General features: G+C 38.4%; 1 protein-coding gene across 10 annotated transcripts in view; it reads left to right on the forward strand.

Annotated features, from left to right (window-relative positions):
- The window catches only part of MBD5 (methyl-CpG binding domain protein 5), a 149,103-nt gene extending 129,173 nt beyond the window's left edge, over positions 1-19,930 (forward strand). For 8 of the 10 annotated variants that reach the window (XM_052791368.1, XM_052791371.1, XM_052791376.1 and 5 more), the window contains 5 exons: positions 306-517; positions 2,264-3,472; positions 8,913-9,025; positions 14,830-14,905; positions 17,226-19,930. In XM_052791368.1, the coding sequence (XP_052647328.1) occupies positions 306-517; positions 2,264-3,472; positions 8,913-9,025; positions 14,830-14,905; positions 17,226-17,297 (1,682 nt within the window). In that variant the 3' untranslated portion in view covers positions 17,298-19,930. The remainder of the gene's footprint in view (positions 1-305; positions 518-2,263; positions 3,473-8,912; positions 9,026-14,829; positions 14,906-17,225) is intronic. The other 2 variants (XM_052791375.1, XM_052791377.1) reach the window with 1 other exon arrangement.
- The last annotated feature ends 3,852 nt before the right edge of the window (positions 19,931-23,782 follow it).

Consider the following 23,782-nt stretch of genomic DNA (forward strand, 5'->3'; position numbering starts at 1 on the left):
AATATCATAGAAGCTCATTCTGCCATACTTGGCTGTGTACCGTTCCAAAGGCAAAGACAGTCATGTCAGAAACCTTTAGAAAGAGTCCAGATAGATGTGACGTACAAAAGAAGCAATACTGAAGAAATACAGAAATAAAGAGTAGGAGACACATGCCTTGAGGACCATTCCGTAGAAGATTGAAGGGGAAAAGTGTTGTTTTACAGAGGCATTTGCTTAGCAGTCAGTTAAAATTGGAGTCAAGGAAATTCCTCCTGACTGTTGAAAACTATACTGACTTACGTTTCCCTGTGTTTGAATTACAGGTGACATGTCATCTATAAACACTGCTTTGAATAACCATCAGCTGAGTCATCTCCAGTCGCTATTAAACAACAATCAGATGTTTCCTTCAAATCAGCAGCAACAGCACCTTCTCCAGGGGTACCAGAACATGCAGGGCTTTCAAGGCCAGCCCCCAATTCCTGGCCCAGCTAACAACCCAAACCCCATGGCATGTCTGTTCCAAAATTTCCAGGTAGAAAGCAAAATGAAATCAATATTCAAACAAATGTGCAACTCTCAGTAGGTAAAATTACATCCTCCGTAGTCTGTTTTTTTTTGCCGAGTGATTAAGACAATATGATATATACGATTGCTTGCCTGTTTCAGCAGGTCTTGGATTTTGCAAATCAGTAACATTTGTTACTGAAATTTTATACCTTGTTTCTTAGAAATTGGGTATAGTTTCTTTGGAAAGAGTTATGCTGCATATATTGCAAAAAAAAATGCTATGTATGTTCTGACAATTACTATTCATTTTTAGCAAAACTATTTTCCATTCTGCAGAAATGATCGTAAATTCCCATTTAGACCACTCTAACAATTCAGCAGTGAGAAATAAATATTGATACCACTTTGCAGTAATTAGAAACTTAATACATGATTATAGGGGACCGTGGGTACCAGTTCTCTTATATTCCCACTGAAATTGAATGGAAGAGCTAGCTGTGATGTGAATTGTATAGACTGAAGAAAACAGGTATTGGAATGAATATACAGTGACAAACTGTGCAAAAATGATACCTCCCTGCTATCCACCTAAATAGACAATTCTTCATAATGCAAGTTGAACTATCAAACTAACATACTGACAGGAAGCATAGCAACCAAAATAGGTAATAAAACCAGAGTTAAAATACATATTTATTATTATTCAGTATTACCGTGGTTGCTGCAGAATTCACGTCATGAAGACGGAAGCATGCAGATAGTGCCAGAAAGTGCTTTTACCCTTTAAGAAGGAAGAAGAAGACGTGCCATTTTCTCAGTGTAGATGTTTCACTGCTTTCGCAAAATCATAGTCCTCTAACTGCCTATTACCTCTCTTTGGTTTTGTATGAGTTTTGGTAGCTTTATCTCAGTATTTTTTGCTTCAGATTCTCAGTTATATAAATAGTAATTGTAAGTATCTAAAGGAGCTTTTGGAAATATTTTACCCTTGTTTTTTACAGTTTTTTGTTGTAGCACTATTATTGACATCAGCTTCGCTGCCTATGTATGTGACAAGAAATATAAAAAGCACAGTTACTTTAATCTGAAGGTTACAGTTTACTGTGGCAGTGCCTGACATTACAGCTGCAGTGTAAAGGGATGCAGGCATGGTTTACAAGGGACTGAAGTAAAAAGAGATCCCACAAGAGAAGCGCATAACCAAAAGGGAAAAAACAGAAATGTTAGCCAATTCCAAAAGGACAGTGATGGCCTACGTTCCAGAAATTGAATGAGGAGCATACAAGGAGCACAGAAGAACAGTTGATAGGGAGGGAAGAAGCAAAAGTGAGGTCTGGGAAGGAACGAAAGAGAATAGTTCAGAACAGAAATATTGGCCTTGGTGGAGTTGTTCAGGACTTGAGAGAAAAAAGGAGGGTGCCGTACTTCAATCGGAAGAGGAAATCCTTGAAAAGACTCTGAAAGAGATGATAATGTGCAGTGCATGGTAGGTTGTATCATCTCACGCAAGGCATCTATTTTGATCCATGAGGCAAAGTCTAAGAGCCAGTGTTTTTGTTTTCCTCCAAATTATACCTTTTTTGTTTTCCATCTAGCTTGTTCAGCATTAAACTTCATAATGGATGTATAACCAAAATAAAATTACGTACTGTAACAAATAGTCACCCTGGCCACCATCCTGATTTTTTTATTAAAATGCAACAAAGTTTGTCTGTTGAAATGGAACTTTAGGCAGAATAGTAATTCCCATCTTTTTCTCTACTATTTCCAGGTGAGAATGCAGGAAGATGCTGCTGTCCTAAACAAAAGAATGATCACTCAAATGGGAATGGCACCAGTTCCTGAGAGCTCCAACACTATGCTTCCTCCTTTCCAAGAAACATCTTGTGATTTGCAGCAAAGAACTGAATCATCTCTTGGACAACAGGCAAAGGATAACCTCAATGTCGCTGCTCAGGGTGATACATCGGTGGACGCTATCTACAAAGCAGTTGTAGATGCTGCAAGCAAAGGAATGCAAGTAGTAATCACCACTGCCGTTAGCAGTACAACACAAATGAGTCCCATTCCAGCTTTGAGTGCCATGAGTGCCTTCACAGCCTCAATTGGTGACCCATTAAATCTTTCTAGTGCTGTCAGTGCAGTAATCCATGGAAGAAACATTGCCGTTTCTGATCATGAAGGTAGGATAAGGAACACTAGAGGAACACGAATACTGAAGAATTCAGAGCACGGTAAAAATTTGAATGAAGGGGATGGGTATGAATATTACAAATCAACAAGTTGTAACACACCCAAAAAACAGTGGGAAGGGGAGCAAAGTCCCATCAGTGAGATAAATAGATGGAAATGTGATGAGTTTCTAGACCACTCTACCCATATCCATAGTAGTCCTTGTCACGAAAGGCCCAATAACATCTCCACACTGCCATTGCTACAAGGCGAGCAGCATCAGTTACTGTTATCACAGCGAAACTGTCAAAGTGATAAAATGTTGGAGGAGAATTTCAGGTATAACAATTACAAAAGAACTATGATGAGTTTTAAGGAAAGACTGGAGAACACTGTGGAACGTTGTGCACACATAAACGGAAATAGGCCTCAGCAGAACAGAGGATTTGGGGAGTTGCTGAACACTTCTAAACAAGACCTGATTCTGGAAGAGCAATCTCCAAGTTCCTCAAATAGCTTGGAAAGTTCGTTAGTTAAAGACTATATCCATTACAATGGAGATTTTAATGCCAAAAGCATTAATGGGTGTGTGCCTAGCCCTTCAGATGCTAAAAGCATCAGTAGTGAAGATGACCTAAGGAACCCAGATTCCCCTTCTTCAAATGAGCTGATACATTACAGGCCGAGGACGTTTAATGTTGGCGACTTGGTCTGGGGCCAAATCAAAGGACTGACTTCGTGGCCTGGAAAACTAGTAAGAGAAGAAGAAGTTCACAATTCATGTCAACAAAACGCTGAGGAGGGGAAGGTATATTTATATATATATGCACATATCTATCTATCTATATACACATGTACCTATGCCCATACAAATGTTTATCAAAACATATCTCGGTCCATTCTTTATTTTAGTCTTTGTCTCTTGTTTTAGTAGTACAAATTGCTTTTTTTCATAACTGTAGCTTGCAGAACTGAAGTTTTCCCATAGTTACCTAATAAGAAACTTCTACAAATGCCATGAAACAGATTATTATTTTGGCCTGATTATGCTTTACTGACTAATTTGTGCACAAAAGACTTGCTACACAAAAAAACATTTAACAAAAAATTGATTAACTTACATTGTGTATTTAGTCAAACTTCTGGCTGTGTCCAAAGAAACTGATATAGAGATATGTAGAAGTGTTGAAAACTGCAAAAAGGAAGAGTGATCTAATCAGATTGAGGAATCTATAATAAGTAAAAGCTTGCTGATTTATACATACGCTCTTTAAGAGGAAATGCATGCGCATTTTCACCTTGAAAAGAGGTTTTGACCAGCTTTTAATAGTGAGGAAAGCATTCTAATTTGCTCTCTAATACTAAAATCCTTTTTTTTTTTTTTTTTTTGTCGACAAGCCTTATGCTTGTTGGGGAATATATAGAAAATACAGTTATCAAGGAATTATTGGTTAGTTATTGGTTATTTTATTATGATAAATATTTCAAATTCTGGTCTCCACTACTTCTGTAACTTTATATTTTTGTAGTTCTTATAAAAATATTTATATATGGAAGATGGGAAATATTTTGAGTGCCATTTTATAAAATGCAAATTTTAAAGATACGTAAGGAGAAAGATCTAATGAAATAACATTTTTGCCTCTGACACAAAGAAATCAAACCACTTAAAATTATGTCTTTTTTTCCCCATATACCTGCCTAGTACATTACACAACAACAGTCACAAGAACGGTGATAGTGGGTTGGACCAAAGTATTCCTTTCCCCCGAATTTGTCCAACAGCAGATATCCAGAGGAGAGGGACTACAAGAACGTGGTGAGGAGTGCTTCTTCACCAGCAGCCTCTGACTCCCACCAGTGTGTAGCTTAGGAACTTCTTGAGCTGGAACTGGTGCATCTATAGTGTAACCACTGCTGGTCTTACTGCATTTTGTAATCGTAGAGTTATCTGAGGCTGATGTGTAAATGTCATTTCCCCAAACAGTCCAACAGGTCTGTGATGAATTGGTGCTCTAAATAACTGGGGTGATGGTTGGCCAGAATGGTTTTAACTCTGGTTCAAGAGAACTGTAGTCTCCCTTTACAGCTGGCTTCTCTGTTGATCTCCTTAGCCACAAAGGTTTCAAAGAGACTTTTATAGAGAATTCAACACGCTTTAGTAACAGTATTTGAATGCTTAAGAGCTCATTCCTTATAAAGGTTATATCCCCAAGTTACAAGTCAATTTAGAAAGTATGGGCAAATGAGACAGACCACAAACTATAAAAGATGGAGGTGCACAATATCAATGTCCCATATGAATTACGAATACAGTTCTTACACTGCACATGTGTTCCAAGTATGCATTTATGTATTAACTTCACAAAATTGTGTATCCATATCTATATGACTGTTTTGATACATTTGAAGAGCTTATTTTTTATAACTTTTGTAAAGAGGTGAAGTTTTTTTTCATTTGCATTCCTTAGCAATTTTATAAGTTTTCGCCCCAATTTGTGGATACCAGAATGTATAGTTGCTTTTGTGCAAACCTGCCTTTTTCAATTTTGTGTCTCTTATGTACATTATATAAGCATTGTGTAATATTATATTCAGTGGCACAGATTTTATTGTATACTGAAGCACAAACAACAGGGAAGCAATCTGTGGAAATGTGTATATTGCTGCTCATGCGGTACCGTCAAGGCGCTTGTGGAGGCAGCAAGAGAGACTGTTTCAAGTTCTTCATCAGGAAGTCCCACCTAATGGATCACCTCTCACATCAGAAGGCCTTTAATAATAATAATTTTAAATTAAAGGAAAAAAAAGTATGTCTAATTTTCCCCAAGAAGAAGTACAGAGGGAATGACCATTCCAAAGGTCAGGAGTTGAGGTTGAAAGGTGGGATACAGGGGAATATGAAAGAAGTGAAAATATGCATGTGCTGTCTAATAGCTCTGTTCCTAGTTGAAAATAGGAACTCCCATGCACAGTGGCAATCTGTACACGTGTTCAGACACTCCTATAACATGTTGTAAAGCTACATTCTTCAGATGTTTGGGCAGCCTGGTCTGAAGAAAAAGGAAAAAAAAAAAAAGAAACCACACCAAACAGAAAAAAAAAAAATCACCACCTTGAAAACCAAAAAGAAATAATAACCTTGAAAACCAAATGGTCTTCAGAAATTCTGCGCTTCAAAAAATCCTGAAAGGTTACGATTCATTGTGGGAGTGACTAGCAGCAGTTCTGAAAATTCTATTTTCTGTGGAGCTTTCTTAAAACATCTTTTAGAGTATTTGTATAATCAAATGTTAACTTCCTATATTGTAACATTAGTTTTGCTATGCTGTTGGGATTTCATGGTACTTTGTATATTCTCTGTTCTTTATATCATACATAATTTGATTTTTGTTTCCATTTAAAAGACTTTGGGTATTAAATGTAATAATGCTTCTGTTTGAAGAGCAGCTAGAATGGTGTTTCCCTAACAGGAGAAGGGAGGAATATTGCACCTTTGTTTCATAATGAACACTGGCTTTTTGGCTGTTGGAAAATTAAAGAGGAACCCAAGGGAAGTGCAGCAGTAGCAGCAGAAATATCTGAAAAGGAAAGGAGCAAGCCTGAAACTACATGCATCCTGAAACGGAGGCTGTGTATTTCATTAAGTAATTAATTTGAATATTATCCAAATCAAATCACCTAAACAAGAACAAGGCTTTGAGAGCAACAATATGAAAGTCAAAGGGTTTCTGTGAGCAGTAGTTGCCTGTTATTAGTACATTTCATAGTGATTCTTACGGGGCAAGTATTGTTCTCAATAGGACTTTCCATCAGTTAAACTAGGTTTTTTAAGCTGAGCTTTTATAGTTCTACAGATAATAATAGGTGTGATTTATCAATGTCCTGAAAATCCCATTTGTATGTATTACTTAGAGTTGTAATGGCTTATTGTAAATGAAGGCATATGACATTATTAATTTAAATATATCTGTTATAGTTCCTTCCAATACCATGTTATGTTAGCAGTTTGATACTACTTCTTCAAAAAAGTGCTAGCAGGTTTTTTACTGTTCTACCATCACAAACTTCCAATAATGAAGATATTGATTCCTTTTTGTTACTTAACATAAGTCCCGTGTTACCCAAACATGGTGTTAGCCCTTCATAAAAATATTTACCATTGAATTTTCTTACAAATCTAATGGCAGGCATATACAACCCTTTGCGAAGTTTGTTCCTTATGTACACCTATACATCATGGGTATGGATAATGTACAATTTAGCTTTCATGACAACTCTGTCACGTAGTAAAGTGTCTAAGGTACGGGATCAAGGTGGTTACATTATTGCCTTTCAATTCTGTTCAGTTTGAAAAACTTAAGGTTCTTCTTTAGCTCTTTTTCAAACACGCTATTAAATGAAGGCTTGAGCTGCGGTGTATTGCAGACAGAGTAACGATGCCTCCGATAATACTGTTTTAATGTAGGAGATGTAACGTATAAGCTTTCGAAGCCGGTTTGTTCATTCCGTGGGTGTTGTGTGCCTTTTCTTCTCATGTTTATCCTTAGAAAAGCCCCGCAGGTTTTAAATAGATAGTATTTCTTATGTATGCATTTGTATTTTTCCAAAGTCTGATTAGGAGAGGAATTATTTGAGGTATTTGCAGTCTTGCATTAAAAGTAAACACAGTTTTAAGGGAGAAGCGCTGCAGTCTGTGGGATAATTGAATCTATTTCATGAAAATAGAAATCTTGCCTCCCCTTCTGCAGATTTCACCATTAATGACTCTTGTCTTGTAAGTTCCTGAAACAGCAGAATTCCCCAATTTCATTATCAGATGCGTAAGTTCAAGGCATGTGAAATTTAGTCTAAACGTGTATTATGTTGGGCCTTATTTCTAGAGGTTTTGACAACTTGCTCACTCATTAACTTCACATTGTCACATCTAAAAATCAGTTTCATTGTGAATATAAATGATTTTGTAATTGAAAGGCTGGGTTTAGAGGCAATTTGCATTTAAATTTCGGATTGTATATAGGCATGCTTAATAAATTTGTATTTATAGAATTAATTTTCCTTGTGTCAGAATACAAGCTGTACTTTTTAATGAAACAAATGCTATATAAGGTTCTTGTTAAGTTATGCAAAGATTAAAAAATAAGTCAAGCAAAATGTAGCAATACTGACAAAGAAAAAGGAATTAATCCATTCATTTTCTTTAAATGGATGTGCTATAAATACCTATTTTTGTTTTTAAAAGCAGAAATGACTGACCCAAATCAAAATAATATGCAGAGTTAAGTGGACTAATGTTTTGAGAATGCAAATGATAAAATCGTATAGATGATATAATTCATTTTCTTCTTGCTTGTATTGTTTACACTAGTACTAACTGGTACCTATGCAGTGGTGCCAGTGATTATGTGCAGTGGTTAATATACAGAAGGCTTAAACAATTATAATTCTGGTTGATTTCAAGAGAACTTTAATTTCCAGTTAAAGTACTTTAAAAACCAGCTCAGCAGCCCTGTTGAGCACATGCTCAGATTCATTCCTGACTCAGCAGATCGCTAAAGTATGTGCTTAAGTAAAAAAATTCTTAAAAGACCTTTCTCGGGACCAGTAAATTAGCTGGCTAAAGCGAACTCTCGTTAAGACTCATAGAGTCATAATGCATAAATAAAGCTTGTCATCCTGCCCACCCCCTTTTTAAGGCCTTAAGCCTTTTAACTTAAGCACGTACTGGTCCTCTTCTGAAAAGGGAATTATTTGGCTGTGCCATTAGCAGCATGGTTGAACGGGGGCCTTAAATACTTTATCCAGAAATTTGAGGTGATGTGAAACACTTTTGTGTTGATGGCATCTGTAAAAATTGTATCATGTGTACTAGGCAACTTGGTATTTTAATGCATTCCAGGTGGTCTCAAAGGTGTAAAATATATTTGTAAGATGTGAGCACAGACTATGAGACTTTAACAACAGTGTTCGTATTAATAATATAAAGACAAACAAGGTTTTAAAAATACTATTCTCCTTCTTAGTTTTGTTTTCGTGAGTGTCATGTTTTTGTTTTCTGTATTTCTATTGCTAGTGGTGTGGGCATCTAGAGAAATTATTTTATATATATATGTATGAGGGGGTGTATGTAGCCAGACGTTAATTTATTCTTGGCTGGGAAGGTTAGTGTCTTATGGATGCAGTGAAAATTAGGCTCCATAATAATGCATGTCTAGCAGTAAAGTAAAAGCAGTGTTTAATAATTGCAGGTCTGGGTAATGTGGTTTGGTGTTCATACCTTCACTCAGGTGGAGCCAGAGAAGTTGAAGACACTAACAGAAGGTCTAGAAGCTTACAACCGAGCCAGAAAAAGGAACAGAAAGTAAGTAAATGCTCATTTATTTACTAGTGAAATGGAATAATTAAATTCTTTTGCTTCCGAAGACTCTCATTTTAGGGAGCTTAGCAGATCGGCCAAACTGAAGAGTTAATTTTCTGAATTCCTTGTGTTGGTTATGATAATCATCCGAGATCTTTGATATCTGCATTTTTATTGCATCTTCTGATATTTACAGTAGCCTTTGTAAAATGTCAGCCTACTTGTTTGAGCTTTCATGTGTAGGATTTCTAATTTACAGCAAAAAAAGTTATTACATCAAAACTATTCTGACCAAATACGCTTTTTAACAAGATCTGCCCTTCTTATCTCTTCCCTCTCCCTCTGGCAGCTGCTGCTGCAGGCAGAGCACAGGTTTATTCGGATAAATTCAGTTTATTTCCCATTGCTGAGAAGCGTTGCAGAATTTGTCAACTCTGGCTGTATTTAACCAGACGAGGGGCTCAGTGCAGAGCTTTCCTTACGCTCTGTGTCAGACATGTGTGAACTGTTTGGTTTCATCTTGCCTTTTAGCTTTTTTTTTACAAATATACAGGGATAGAAAGACCGTGAAACAGTAAGTATTAGGACATGAAGCATCAGCATAGACAAAAAGAGGAAAATGGTTGACTTTAGGAGAAGAAAAAAATCTGGACAGCTATAAAAGGATGGAAAAGTAGAAATTGTACTGCGATTGGATTTGTTCTAGGTTGCTGTTGCTTGTTTACTGTTGCAGTGAAAATGTATTACTTTGAATCTGTGTGCGAATTTAAAATCAGCTTGCAGTACTTGTCTTTAGCACAATAAACGTAGGCTTAAAGGAATTAAATAATTATTTGTCTTCAGCTCCTTTTAAGGGGTAAGCTCTTCTTCTATTTGTGTGTCACGCGGCACTTAAGTATTTTTTATGCCAATGAGACAATGTTGGTGGTTGTTTTTTCCAAGATCATCCTCAAAATATCTTACTGGAGTTTAAGGGTGTGTGGTGAGAACATAGAAGGGCTTTTGGCAACTCCCCAGTTATTTGCTCGTGTCCCTGAAGTGAAATATGTGACTCAAGTAAGGTGACACCGGGAGCAAATTTAAAGAGGTGTTAAAAGTTGAAATAAACAGTACAATTTAAGAAAAAGTCCCATCTTCTGATTTGCATTTGTATATTTAGCAGACTGCAGGGATTGTCTGCAATTCCACTGAATCCAAAGGCCTTTTTTTGTGGCCTCTCTGGTTCTGCCCCATTGCTTGCCCGTAAGGAGACAGGAGGCATCAAATAGCCCAGCCAGTCTGGGGCACCTGGTTGCCCCTTTCATAGGGTTGCTTTACAGCCCTTGCAGGTTTTTCCTCCATATTTCTACTCGTACTTATTTCAGAGTTCAAATCTTTTAGTATTTCTTTATGGACCCTTCCTATTTTTCCTGTGTACTGTTGTAAATTTATCTGAAAAAGTTACTAATCTCTTTATGGTCTTCTTTCTGGTGTATGTCTGTGTAGTATCTTGTTACGTACAGGTTCAGATTTTTTAAAACATTTAACATTAGATAATTGCTACATGTAGAATACTCCTATTTCTGTTTCCTACCTGTATAAGTACTCAGCAGTTCACATATCATGTACTGGCATCAAGTTGAAGACTTCTATGGTAAAGAAGACATAGGTAAAGAAACCCAGGATGAATTTATGTTGAGAGAGCATTGACTAGCATCACACAGGTCCAGTGTGTTTAGCAGAGCGGGGTTAGCATCCAGGTCCTCAAAATGACTTTCAGATACCTTAACGCCATAAATTATTCTCTATGTTCCTACAGTTCGTGTCTCAGCCCTAGTATATTGTACAATTTTGGCAACAAATGTTACTTATGGGACTACTGCTGTAGTCTCCTTCACTGCACAGTCTTGACTCAATCTCCAGTAATATATATTAATGTTATATATTAAAAAAAAAAATTATTACAACTAAATTAAAGATGAAAAATGTTTGCAAAGCTAAAAACTGCATTATAATAGGTAATAGGATGCAATTCAAGTTGCACCCTAAATCCAGTATATGTGAATTGTAAATCTTAATCTAACCTTATGTATTAGTTTTTAAAATGGAAATATTTTGTATGTTTGGTTTCTTAGGTTTCTAAACAAGACACCAGAAAAAATTGTCATTGTAGCACATTTCATCAGCATAGTCAGGTGTGTTAGCTCTGTTGCTCCGAGCCTTGTAACTTCAACTAATAGTATGACCTAAAGCATTTTCTGTACCAGAAAAGTGTTTTGCTTGGGGATATCTCAGAGGCACGATGTGACTCCTAAACTGTCATATTTATTCTGGGCCTTGTAGGAAGATGCCCTCTAGTACAAACCGCTGAGCCATCCCGGTCTTTCTCCGTTCCATCTTGTCTCAGCCATTCCGTTCTTATTTGAGCCGAGTCCCTTCTTGCTTCCAGCAGGTCATGATGTGACGGCTTCTGCACCTATCCGGTTGTAGTCTCCAGAAGACTGTCTGCCGGAGGCCCAGTCTTCCCTTATCGAGGCCTCGTCTGATCCAGTCTTTGTTCTTCCCAAGCTTCATAGTGATCTGTATTCCGCTGTTCACTAGCGTTCTCCGGTCCCACTGCATGCCAAGTATCTTCCAAGGGTCATCACCCAATACCAGTGTCTCCTCCTCCTGTGGTTTCCTGTTCCTCTGCGTGTTATTTCCCACACCAGGCTTCTCTTTTGTCAGGAATGTGCCATTGACCATCCCTACCATTACCATCTCTACCATCCATACGAAGTTATTTCGAAATGAAGTTTGAGCGATGGCTTCTTAGAGTTGAAGAGTTACGTCTGTCCTGTCCTTCCCGTTGAACATGTGCCTTGTTCAGAGTTGAACAGGACTCCAGTAAGGGAAGAACTAACGCACCTCTTCCACTACCTTTCCAACTTCCAGCTCCGATCAGTCTCCATCCTGACACAGTCTAAGTCTCTCTGTCTTCTCTAGGTGCGAGCCTTGCCCCGTACTATTAGAGTCGAGCACGGTGGGTGCACTCGAACATCCCTGTTATCGCTGCAAGAGCTGCCCAGAGGCAGCAATTGCAGGTGAAGTCTGGAATATGCCCACTATGGGAGGGAACTTTTACTCAAAAGATGCTCAGGCTTCATTTTGATAATACAATTTGGTAAAATTTTAATGGGCCCTAGTAGGGAGGAGGAGGATTAAAAGAACGCTTCTGATGAAAAGGTTATCCTCCCTTCCTGAGGGAAGGAATTTAAATCCTTCTCCAAAGCTGGGGACCATGAGAGGTTTTCTAAGAGATGATGTGCTGCTTTTTAATGAGAGGAACAAACTGTTGCTAGAATCTTTTAAATGTAATTTGGCAAAAATTGTGATATTTACAGGTTAGTTTGCATCACTAGAGACCTGATGGATATGTTTATCTGATGTCAAATTCTCGGGTTTTTAGCTGCAGTGTTTTGTCTGCAGTAAATAGGTATTTCAGTGATGGGCACTTCTGAAACTTTGATTTGCTCAGGGGCAGATCATCATCTTCACAGTAAAATGAACATAACAGTGTCTGAAGACTACAATTCAAATGATCGTTTGTATTTTAAATACTTTCAAGTGGCTGTTTTGACTAATAGCAATAATTTCGTAGATATTGTAATAAGGGTGGTTTGCTGATAGAGCATAATGTTGATTAAATAACTTTACATCACATAGGTAACTTGACATCTGACATCTGCTTCTAGATGACATGCAAGTCAGCAGTGTTATCAGTTATTAAGTTATCTGCCTTATAAATAGAGTCATATTACCTTTATAGGGAGTTACGTTGCCACTGAACAATATTCTGTTCATGGTTTATAATATCTAAGGGTGCCCTTACTTGTCCAAGTTGCGTAACTTTAACTTGTTTTTGCAAGCAGTCTAACTCAAGCGTTCAAAAACCCAGGTGGACACGTCAGGCTTTGTATGCCAATATTTATTTCAGTTTATCTTATCATTTCTTTGGTTGATTTAAACTACAACAGGATACATAATTTTACAGTTGCACAAAACTCCTTTCCCACCGTTTTAACTAATTCATTCAAAGCCTTAAACTTGTGCAACTTCATACGTGGATGAAGTCCTATTATACTTCACTCTTGTGCAGTCAGGTCAGTAAGGTTTCTAGCTTTCTTAATTTTTTGTGCAATTCGTGCCCTGGTATAGCTCAGATGACCGATGCAAAGTGGTGTTAGAGAATATCTTACTTGAATAATGAATAACAGACCCTCTGATGGCCTGTCTTCGATCTCCCAGCTGTACTGATGGGCATGAAAATCATTTTGCTGAACTAGGGGATGGAATTACTGTAGAGCAACACTGGTCATATAGTTCATCTGAGCTCCTTCCTTGTCAATCTTTTGCCAATGCTTTTAGTTGCCATAAACCGTTAAGTCCGAGGGAAGAATGTCCCACCTGACATGATGAGCTTGCTTGCTTATTAAAAGGAAAGGGGTTTTTTTAGAAAGTGTCTCCTTCTGTGAGGGAGGGTCCTACTGACCCGACCATCCGTGCCAGCTTGGGATGAGCTGTTCTCTTACCTGTCTCTGCCATTATCTTCCCTCACGATGGAGCCGGCTCTCTTCCTCCTCCCCTCATTTCTGCCTCTCCAGAGCAGGGATAACAGGACTTTCTGACTTCCTGAGGATATTGTGATGGATGCTCATAAAACAGTCTCTCATCTCCAGGATGATCTCTCTCTCATCTCATATTCAGCCATTTGTCTTCAAGTTCATTACTCTTCTAAATGTACCCATTCAGGTGAAGTCATGAACGAACCAGCCTATCTAAAGAGATATATATGTACCTGCTTTTGAGTACAGATCCTCAAGAAGCTGTCGACAAAGCATAGTAACTTGTGCTCACATATGACTTGCTAGCTTGAAATTCTTTTTCAAGTGTGAACACGGAGCCACAGAAGTATGACCTGTTGTGCAGAGCACGGTGTTCAAGTGGGAAGCTTCTTTAAAGAAGAAATACACATAAATCAAAAATGTCACTGTAAAATGAAGTGTGTATGGAGCTGCCCAGTGACTTGGGGTAACTTTTGGTTTGAAGGAAGAAAGTCTTCACCCTACCTTTACCATAGCCCTTGGCGTGCTGTCATTCCAGGGTTAAACCAGCAACATTTTAGAGGATTAATACAACTTATTTTCCTCTGGCTATTGAAAGTTAGAAGGGATATTTAAGTTTGAGCTTTGTGCTTTGGGTAAGAGGAAGACTTTGCAGCTCACGCACTGATTTTTCAAGAAGACGGCAGTGTACGTATTTCGTCCTTCACAAAAGTATTGCTGAAATGTAACCACATTTACAAAGTAAATGCAGCATGTAACATGGAGTGGGAAGCAGGCAGAGGCGAGCTGGCCCTGGAGGTTTAGTAACGCTTGAACTCTTTAAGAAAGTCCAGAGTAGCTGGAGTACTCCTCTCCTGCTCCTGATCAAAACCCCTGAGAGTCTGGCCCTTTGCTAACGATTTAAAAAAAAGTTTGCACAAAACGCTACGTTACCGTCAAGTACTGTTGCTTTTTATTCATGGACGTAATCCGTCTTGTGGATATTGGAACTAACCATACAACTCCTTGAAGTGCTGGCTTTAATTTTTCTTCGGTAATTACAACACAAGCCTTTAGTTTGCATAATATTGTATATAGGTTTGATCTTGCTATCTGTGCTATAACAACCTGGGAGGCTCTACAGTTAGTAGAATATGTCCAACGAGTTAATGTGTTTATTATTAATTTTTTAAAGTGTTTTTCTGTTACTAAGAATTACTGATGGCATTTGTTTTTTCTTCCTAGAAGTGGAAAGCTAAATAACCATTTAGAAGCTGCTATACACGAGGCCATGAGTGAACTAGACAAAATGTCTGGGAATGTAAGTTTCTTTTCACATTAGCAATAATTTTCTCCTTTTGCTATGTTTCTGCACGCGTGTCAGCTGAAGACTGGGAGTGCTGCTTTGGGTTGCTTTCTAACATAAATTTTGTTTCTGTTTTCTTAAATAATGTGGAATTTTCAATTTTTCTCCTGCATTAAAAACTGTTTGCAAATGTCTAATCATTCTGAAAAATGGGGAAAGTTGTAGAATATTAGTTGTGTTGCCAGTTGCATTATTTTTTCACAAAGGTAGATTCCTGGACATACTTTTACACATGCAGCCTGATAATATTTGGAACAGTTCCAGTCCCACTCATATTCCATGGGTTTTCTCTGACTGGTGACAGAAAATCAGGCTCATTTGTTTTTCCATTGAAGTAGCAAGATATTGAAACCGCATTTAAAAGCATCATTCTTTTGAATGTAAAACTCTTTGATTAAAGCTTTACTTATGCGAAATGGAAGATATTGTCTTGAAAGGTAAGTTTAAAAAGAAAAGAATCTTCCTAATATCAAATCTAACAGTGTTCCTTCTACAATAATTACACTGTTATTATGCAAGCCCAGGATCTTTCTACTAGAAAATTTGGTTTATATAATGTACTCATCTTCATATTTAAAACATGGCTGTAATTTCATTGAAGCACATGTAGAAATGCAAAAAAGTCTATCACAGCACATGTAACCTCCCATAGCTTGTCATTGGTAATATTCAAATTAAGAATTATAAAACATTTGAATACAGAAAAGAAGTCTTTTTCCTGATATTCAATGCTCAGTACCACAGATGGTTGTACCTATGCGTATTTAGAAGTAGCAGTAAAACTTCAGGGGAGCTTCTGGAGTTTATAAAAGGAAATATATACAGAACTGCAGACTTAGAACTGTTTTCAGAACCACCAAGAAATATTAAATAAGTTATTCAGTAGCTTTTGGTGGCTGCCGTAAGTAATTACAGAATCAAATCTTTTGTTTAAACTTGTGAATTTTACCAAATGAGATTGAGTTTTGATTTAAAACGACGTGTGATTTCCTCTTTTCTTTGGAAGGAAAAAGAAAGCAGGATCTCATTGTAGGTCTGTTACAAATAAATATGGGATATGTGTTTGGCGCACACATCTTCTGTGTTGGTTACACCACTTAATGTTTGGACTGGACCACTCTGCTGATACCTTTTTTCATTTATAAATCCAGTAACACTAAAAACTGTATGCTATATGCATTTTAACTATGATACAAACTGGCTCGGGGGAAACAGCTGCAATTGGATTTGCTGTTCTGGTTGTTTTGTAATGCAGACAAGCTGATGTACCAGCCTGCATGTCATTACACAGTCTTGATTTATATTTTAATTACCTGGTCACAAAATTTGTAATCGGGGCTTATTTTCGTAAAGATTATGATTCCTAGAAACACTTAGAGGGAATCAGCGGTTTTCTTTTTAGTGACTTGCATTTTTTTTCAGCTACTACTGTTCAGTTACATTTTAAATGAAAAGCGTGTGCAAACAAGATGATTAGCTCAAAGAATTATTTCTGCTGGTAAGAGCCCATAAATACGTAGTAAATGTTAGCGGTCTGAAGGAATTCAGGAAGGACCCAAGGAAGTAACGGAGCACGCTGCTGGCGGATTCGTTGCCTGACTGCTGTTGGGAAGGTGCGGACTGCTCTTCCCAGAACAGCAACTGGCTTCCACCGACAGATGGTGGTGGTATTCCACGCCAGGCACCAGCGCCTGCCTCCACATCCCTTCTTCCCATCATGTTGTGCTTTTTACCGAGCAGTCGGTGATGAAAAGCTGTTTCACGCTTGAAATTAATCTAGCATTTAGCTCGAAATTGAATATTTCCTTTTAATAATTAGATGAAGGCAGAGTTTGCTAAACATAGCTTGTTCCTTAATAGTGCTACCACAGACCTGCGTTTGACTTCTCTTATTTTTCCCTGTTAGCAATATTTTCTCACCACCTACTTCCTACTTTATTGGTCTTGTCACGACAATGTATAAAGGTTTGTTTCCGAGAATTTGACATAACTGCAGTTTTGGGTGCAGTTCCCGATTACGCGGTTTCACAATTACCGTAGCCGGTACCTTTTGCCAGGGTAGCAGAGGTTCGGGATGTACCGACCGCAGCATTGACCTTTTTCTCCCTGCTGCCTTAAAGTTCTTGAAGTCGCCTTTAATTTGGGCTTCCCTGTAGACATGAAATAATAAGAACCGTTTCGTAACAGCACCTCAAGCAATCCTGTAGCGCATTTATTACTGGCTGGTTACGTTGACCAATATTCTTTGCTAACTTCTAAATATACTTATTTTTAGGTCCACCAAATCCCACAGGGAGACAGACAAGTGAAGCCTCCAAAACCCAAGAGGAGGAAGATCTCTAGATAACATTGAATGTCTTTGTTACTGGTCCAGTACTTATCAAAATGAACGTGCACATAAGTCTATATGTAGGTATTGATATAGATGTGGTTATATCAATATTTATATGAAGACAGATAGATACCATCACAGGGTGCTACGTGGATTAGTGGTACAATATTTTTGATGCTTAGGAGGGATAGCGGTTGCTGGATAAGCCAATCAGAAATCTTGAAAGGTTGCAGTAACAATGTCAGATGATTACTGAAATTTTTTTCTATAATACTAAAATTGTGATTATAAGAAATAGTCCAAATGTTTCTGAGAAATTTTCATTGTGTATATAGATAATACAGAATTTCATGGTGATATCTGAAATGTAAATATTGTACAATATTGTCATGTACAAGCGTACCTAATGCACACTTTATCTTTTATTGTACAAAAAATAGTGTACAAAATTCTTTGGTTTCTATTGAGTACACATACAAGAGACTACCAGTGTAAAGTGATAAATAAAAATACAGCCTAAATGCTTTTATATGATAATGTAAAAGATGCTGTTTTTGTATTTAACAGCAGAGAGAAGGCATGATTATGTAATACCTTAATTATGACATACACTTCACGCCACTGAGTGTTCATTGATACTGTCTGTTTGGAATGAACCTTGCCTGGAAGTACTGTACTCCATTTCAGGTCTCTGTAGGAGAGTGCAACCTTGCAGATTCCTAACGGGATGTGGGATCACAGCTCTAATTAATAATTCAAAGGCTGCAACTATCGGTTGCGTTTTTATTTACTTAGCTTTTAAAGTAGAATGCTGTAGATTTTATTAAAAAGGAAAAAAAGTAGACAGACTATTTTAGTCAGCCATTTCTGTAGTTAAAGTTTCATAGCCACCTGATAAACTAAACAGTTTATATCCCCCGTAACGTCGACCCCTCAAAACCCCTAGATTTATTAGCTTAAATTATCTAACGTCATTAACCATCGTGTTTACTTTTAAAGGGGGCAGAGGCCCTGCTTTAACAATGTGATCAGTATTGATTACGGTTTGGTTTTGCAGTAGAATGAAAGGGCATGCTCCGCAGCGTTCGTAAAAGTAATTCCAGTATCCATCTCGCAGTATTAAAACAAAAAAATTAAGGGTGGCTTTCAAAACTATTAGCAACAGTAATTTTTATCAGTATTATGTAACATATCAGATTTATTTTATTTAAAAAGAATTATTTATACCATTAACAGATTCTTATATATATTAATGTGGCTGAAATGTGCAGGTTAAATCTATTAACCAAATTATTTATGTTATATTAAGTGAGAAATGTGAAACATATGTAGAAAAAATTAATACACTACAGATTTAAAAGTCTAAAGCTATGAGCCATTATAAAATTAACAAACGGAAGTGTAGCACAACATCATTTCCATTTGATTTCATTTTTCTTTTTAACACGGCTGGTGGTGATGGTGATGGAAGCGATGACGTCCTTTGTCTTCAAGGCTTCCCGAAATAACTCAGTTCACCATTCCCGGTCCCAGGGTGGAGTCCGTAACCCCTCCCTCTTCGTCCGGGACCACCACTTACCTCAGATTTCCTTTTTTCCGCCCCCCACCCCGAATTCCCAAATCTCACTCTCTAGCTAAGGACTGGCAGTGATCAGCATCCTGGGAAGCTGGCGGTATCGCCGCTCTCCAGATACCCGGCGCCAGGATCACAAGTCATTGCTCCTCTTCCCATCTGCCTTGCCCAAGTCCCAAACTCCTCTCTCTGAAGGACATGACCGAGACCAGCCGTCCCCGAGGACGACGGGACCCGGCGGCTTTCCCAGCCTCGGCTCTCGCGTGCCAGAGCACGCAGCACTACCTCTGGGCTCGCCCCTGGGCTTTCTCATGTCCGGCAAAAACGGCTCTCGTTCCTCCTTCCCCCCCAGCCCGAGGGATCGCAATAGCTACACTGGCTACAGGGGCCTGGAGGCAGGAGCCCTTCCTTCCGCGGGGTAGGTTCATTTGTCTTTTCTGTAACGCCACCGTCCTCCATGCAAGCTTGTGTGAAGTGAACGATTTTGTTAATTTTTAAAAAAAAAAAAAAAAAAACAAAATTTTTTTTGGGGGGGGGGGGGGGGGTGTAGCTTAGCTCACGTTTTTCTGTTCCGAGTCGATGTGTTCGTTTCAAGAGTCGATGTCGTCCATTTTCCACGCCAGCCCGCTTCCCTGCTGTCTTGTCCACACCCGCCTGGGTTTTAATTCATCACTCCGTGCGTGCGTGTGTATGTGTGCGTGTGCGAGCGCCTGTCTCGATTTAGTTTCTTTCTCCCTTTGCTTTCTGTCCTAGAACTGAGTTTGTATTGACCGACCCTTCTTTTGGCATTTTAACTAATTAGGTTTGTACTTTCTCACCAATGTATACTTTACATCAGTAGACTATGTAAAGTATTTTTGTGCACTTGATTTCATTGGTTAATAATGGCATTGATGTGGGTGCTAGGAGTAGTTTGTTTCAGTCCATACCAATTTTTTTCTCTTTTAGAGTTTTTATGGTTTCATGTAAGCAGTTAATGTAAATATTGTGAGCATTACAGGTCATGCAGTGTTGTAACATTTTAAAAAATGTTGCACCTACTTTACGATTAAAAAACTGGTCACTCATACTTGAATTTTGCCCATAGAGCCATTTCTTTCTCTTTGCATTAAAGCATAATATACTTTTTTGATGGAGGCCCAACCCTTCTTTCTACCTTATTATTTTTTGTTTAATAGATCTATATTTTTTCTAATAGAAGACTTAAAAATGAAAATTTAAAAACTACTTTTTGCCTACTTTCTAATTTAAGAGAGAATTCCTATATTTAAAAGGTGAAAAAAAAAAAAAAATACTCCATTGTGGAAAGTGGAACAACACTTTACTTGTCATTAATATGGCACAATCACACGAAACTGAACTGGCTGAGTAAAGCGAGCCCACGACGTCAATCAGTATCTCGGTAGATTAGGGAACTACGTGATTCTTTGAGGATGTAAAGTGTTACATATTCTTGTCTATTTATTTATTTATTTATTTATTATGCTTTCTTTTGCTAAGTGGGTGACAATGTGGTTGAGTCATTCAGATGACATTCAAATTAAAGGAAATATTCCTCTTTCTATTATGGTGCATTTTGTGAACACCATAAAAAAATATTTTCATTTATTTCAATGGATTTTCTTCATATTTTCACTTCTGACAGAAAATGTTTGGCTGGTATCAGCTACAAAAGTAATATCCACCTAGTTTAAAAAAAAAAAAAAAAATCCAAAAAAACCCACCTCTGATGTCCCAGGTCTATTATCCTCACAGTCTAAGGTTTTAGGGGTTTAAAAGAACTTAAAATTTAAAGGTATTTCCTAAATCAGCTTTGCAGAAGGTTTATAAGTAATGTGATATCCTTTTGGAGTCCCTGAGTTTGATGGTATAGAGATATTAGAGGGCTCATGGTGGACTGAATTACCTTAGGACTGCTACCTTTCTTAGCTACAGTTTGTATTTTGCTATGTAGGGTTGTAATGTGAGAATTCCAGAAGAGCCGTAGCATAAAAGTGCTTTTCTATTTTTTAAAAAAACCCATTCTAGTCTTACTAAGAATTAGAGATTTTTTTAATATCAGTTTTGTAATTTTTGATAAAGTTGTCAATATTATGATTAAATCACCAGAAAAAAAAGTTACTGTGATGTTCTCTTCGGGGCAGGGACTGTCTTCCTATGTATTTGTAAGACGCCACGATGGGATGCCCAGTCCTAAATGGGGCCACGGGCACCGCTATCAAATTAAATAGCAACCAACAACGTTGAGGTTGATTTAAATGCATAAAAAGCCAAGAGAATTCACAGTTAAGACTGCAAATCCGATTACCTGTCCTTAGTTTGCCTGCTGTGCCCTCCGTGAAGGTCACGTCATCGGGTGCCACGTCCGACGGGTAAGTTGAGGAAGCCGATGGCTCTTGAAGCTTTTGCTCACACAACCCAGGACCTGCTCATCCAAGTCAAAACAGATCCGCTCCGTTAACACAGCCCTCGGTCCCCTCCCTCTCTCTGCTGTTTTTACCAGTTCTAACTGAGCAACTCAACCTTCGTGTTTCAGGATTCCCCCCAAAATACCATTTATCCAGCGGTTTAAGCACGTTACTGATGTACAAAATCCCAAACGCGTCGACAGATCGTTTGGTTCCAAATTCACTGCAAGCACAGTTCATGCTGGTGTCGAATCAACTCTAGAAAAACACTTTGAGGCTTCCAAAGGAAAAAAAATCAATCCTACCAAAAAAACAATTTGTCTACCCCCAGGACACGAGCCTGGGGGCTGCCTGGGGACCCCCCGAGCCCTGGGAGCCCGCAGCCACCATGCCAAGCATTTCTGCCCACGCTGCTGGCGTCTCTGGACCTGGTTATCGGGCACTCGAGATTTACTGTCGAAGAGCAAGCCTGCGCTCACGTATTTCCTACAGTATTGCTCAGACGCAGGGGTTACATCAGGGGCTGGTTTCGTACTGCTGTAATAAATGCTGCCCAAGCAGACGTACCCCAAAAAGTCCCGCCAGCTTCTTGCGACCTTGCGTTGCAAGCTGTTATTTAAACTGCAGTGGTAATGCATTATATTTGCTTTGCATTTGAAAGCTAAGCAGTGGGAAGTCAGGCCTATGTAGTTCGTTTCTCTCTGCCAGGTTTTACAGTTCATTTATTGGCTGTGAAGACTTAAAAGCCATTTTTGTTGTTGCTTTAAAAAAAAAAAAATTCTGAGATTGGATTTGAAATATTCCCCGCGAAAGCAGGTTCTGGAGAGATTTCATCTCTCACGTTTTTACCTGCTGTGAGATAAGTATTTGTCTGTAATTGAGTGCCGTGCCAACAGAAGATAAGGGGTTAGGATTTAGAAGAGAAAAAAAATATTTTTGAGAGAGAGAATGGTTCTTTCTGGAAATTCCTATTTTGGAAAAGAGATGGGAAGTGGGAAGGGTTTTGATGTACTTACCCTAGACGAGGCGGAGTGGAGAAGGCAGAGTGAGAGCATCCCCACGTATTCCTGTGTACAAACCCCAAGCGAGCGTGAGCGAAGGTTGCCCCGAGTCAAAGAGAACAATCGTGCGCATGCAATGTCAGCCGGCGTTTTAGAATTACAGGCAGGAATCGATACCAATGAGTGAGCAAGCTGGGTCTGAGCCCCAGTTTGAATCTGGCTTTGAACGGCGCTAAACAATATGGGATGGGAGAACGAAATCTGTTACAGCCACGTCCACATCCAGGTCCGGTGGTGCAGAAGACTTGCAGGTGAGTCCTCCTGCAGGCGTTCGTGATTTTGCTTGGCTAATGGCATTAATACCTATTAACTGTTATTTAAAACCAGCAATCGTGACAGACTGGACAGATAAGGAAAAATAAGCATTCTCACCCTGAGGAAACATTAACGCTGCAATGCAAAAAGACCAAAAGAATAGTATCCTAAAAATACAGAAGAACAAATGCTTTCAGTTCAAAAAATATACATAACTTCTACTGAGCTGATTTCTGCTTCGCATATACCTATAGCATGTGAACATAGGCGGGGGGGTTTGAGGAACCACCAACTTTTCAGACAGAAAACAAGTTTATAGAATAGACTTTTTTTTTAATCCTACTTCAGAAGTTTCCATCTCGTCAAATCACAATCATTTTAGGCCTTTTTGAAAGAGAAGCAATTCTTAACTCCTGGTAGACATACCACTCATTTTCAGTTCCAGGAAAATAATTCCTTGCTCCTCTTGCTGATTTTTCTCTAGGAAGAGAAAAAGTCGTAAAAATAACAAAAGGTATTGGGGTTTGCCATTATCTGTTCTCAATTGTGGAAACTGCTCTCTGCTTCTGAGCAAAAAACTGAAGATTTACCTCTGAAAAATAAGGGAAAACTTTTTTCTTCTTCTATTCCATTCTATTCTATTTTTATTTCTGTTTATTTCTATCCTATCCTATCCTATCCTTCATTTGTTTAATTGTGACCGAAAAGAGAATCTGTGGTTCCCCAACTTGGTCTCATACATCTTAAGAGTTTCGTCAACCAAAATAACAAACGGGAGTGTAATTCTTCCTCCCAGTGTCGGTACAGAAAGACATTCAACAAGCCAACCCGATACAGCAAAATTATTTTCTGGCCACAAAAGGTGTCATCGCAGTATTCAAAAATAGATAGCCCAGTGGCACGCCTACTCCGTTGCCCAATTAATTAACTGTGTGCCAGTCATCTCAAGCCTGCTCTTCATTTTTCAGATATTCAAAAATTTATTTTACAAAAAAATGAAGTTAATATAAATTGTGAAATTTGAGGCTTTTGCCATTTCAGATGATGTCATGACAGCCTGTTGTGGTTTAACCCCAGCCAGCACCTAAGCTCCACACAGCCGCTCACTCACTTCCCCCACCACCCAGTGGGATGGGGGAGAGAATTGGGGGAAGAATGAAGTAAAACTCGTGGGTTGAGATAAGAACAGCTTGATAGAACAGA

This window comes from Harpia harpyja, chromosome 7, assembly GCF_026419915.1.
Source record: "Harpia harpyja isolate bHarHar1 chromosome 7, bHarHar1 primary haplotype, whole genome shotgun sequence".
NCBI lineage: Eukaryota > Metazoa > Chordata > Aves > Accipitriformes > Accipitridae > Harpia > Harpia harpyja.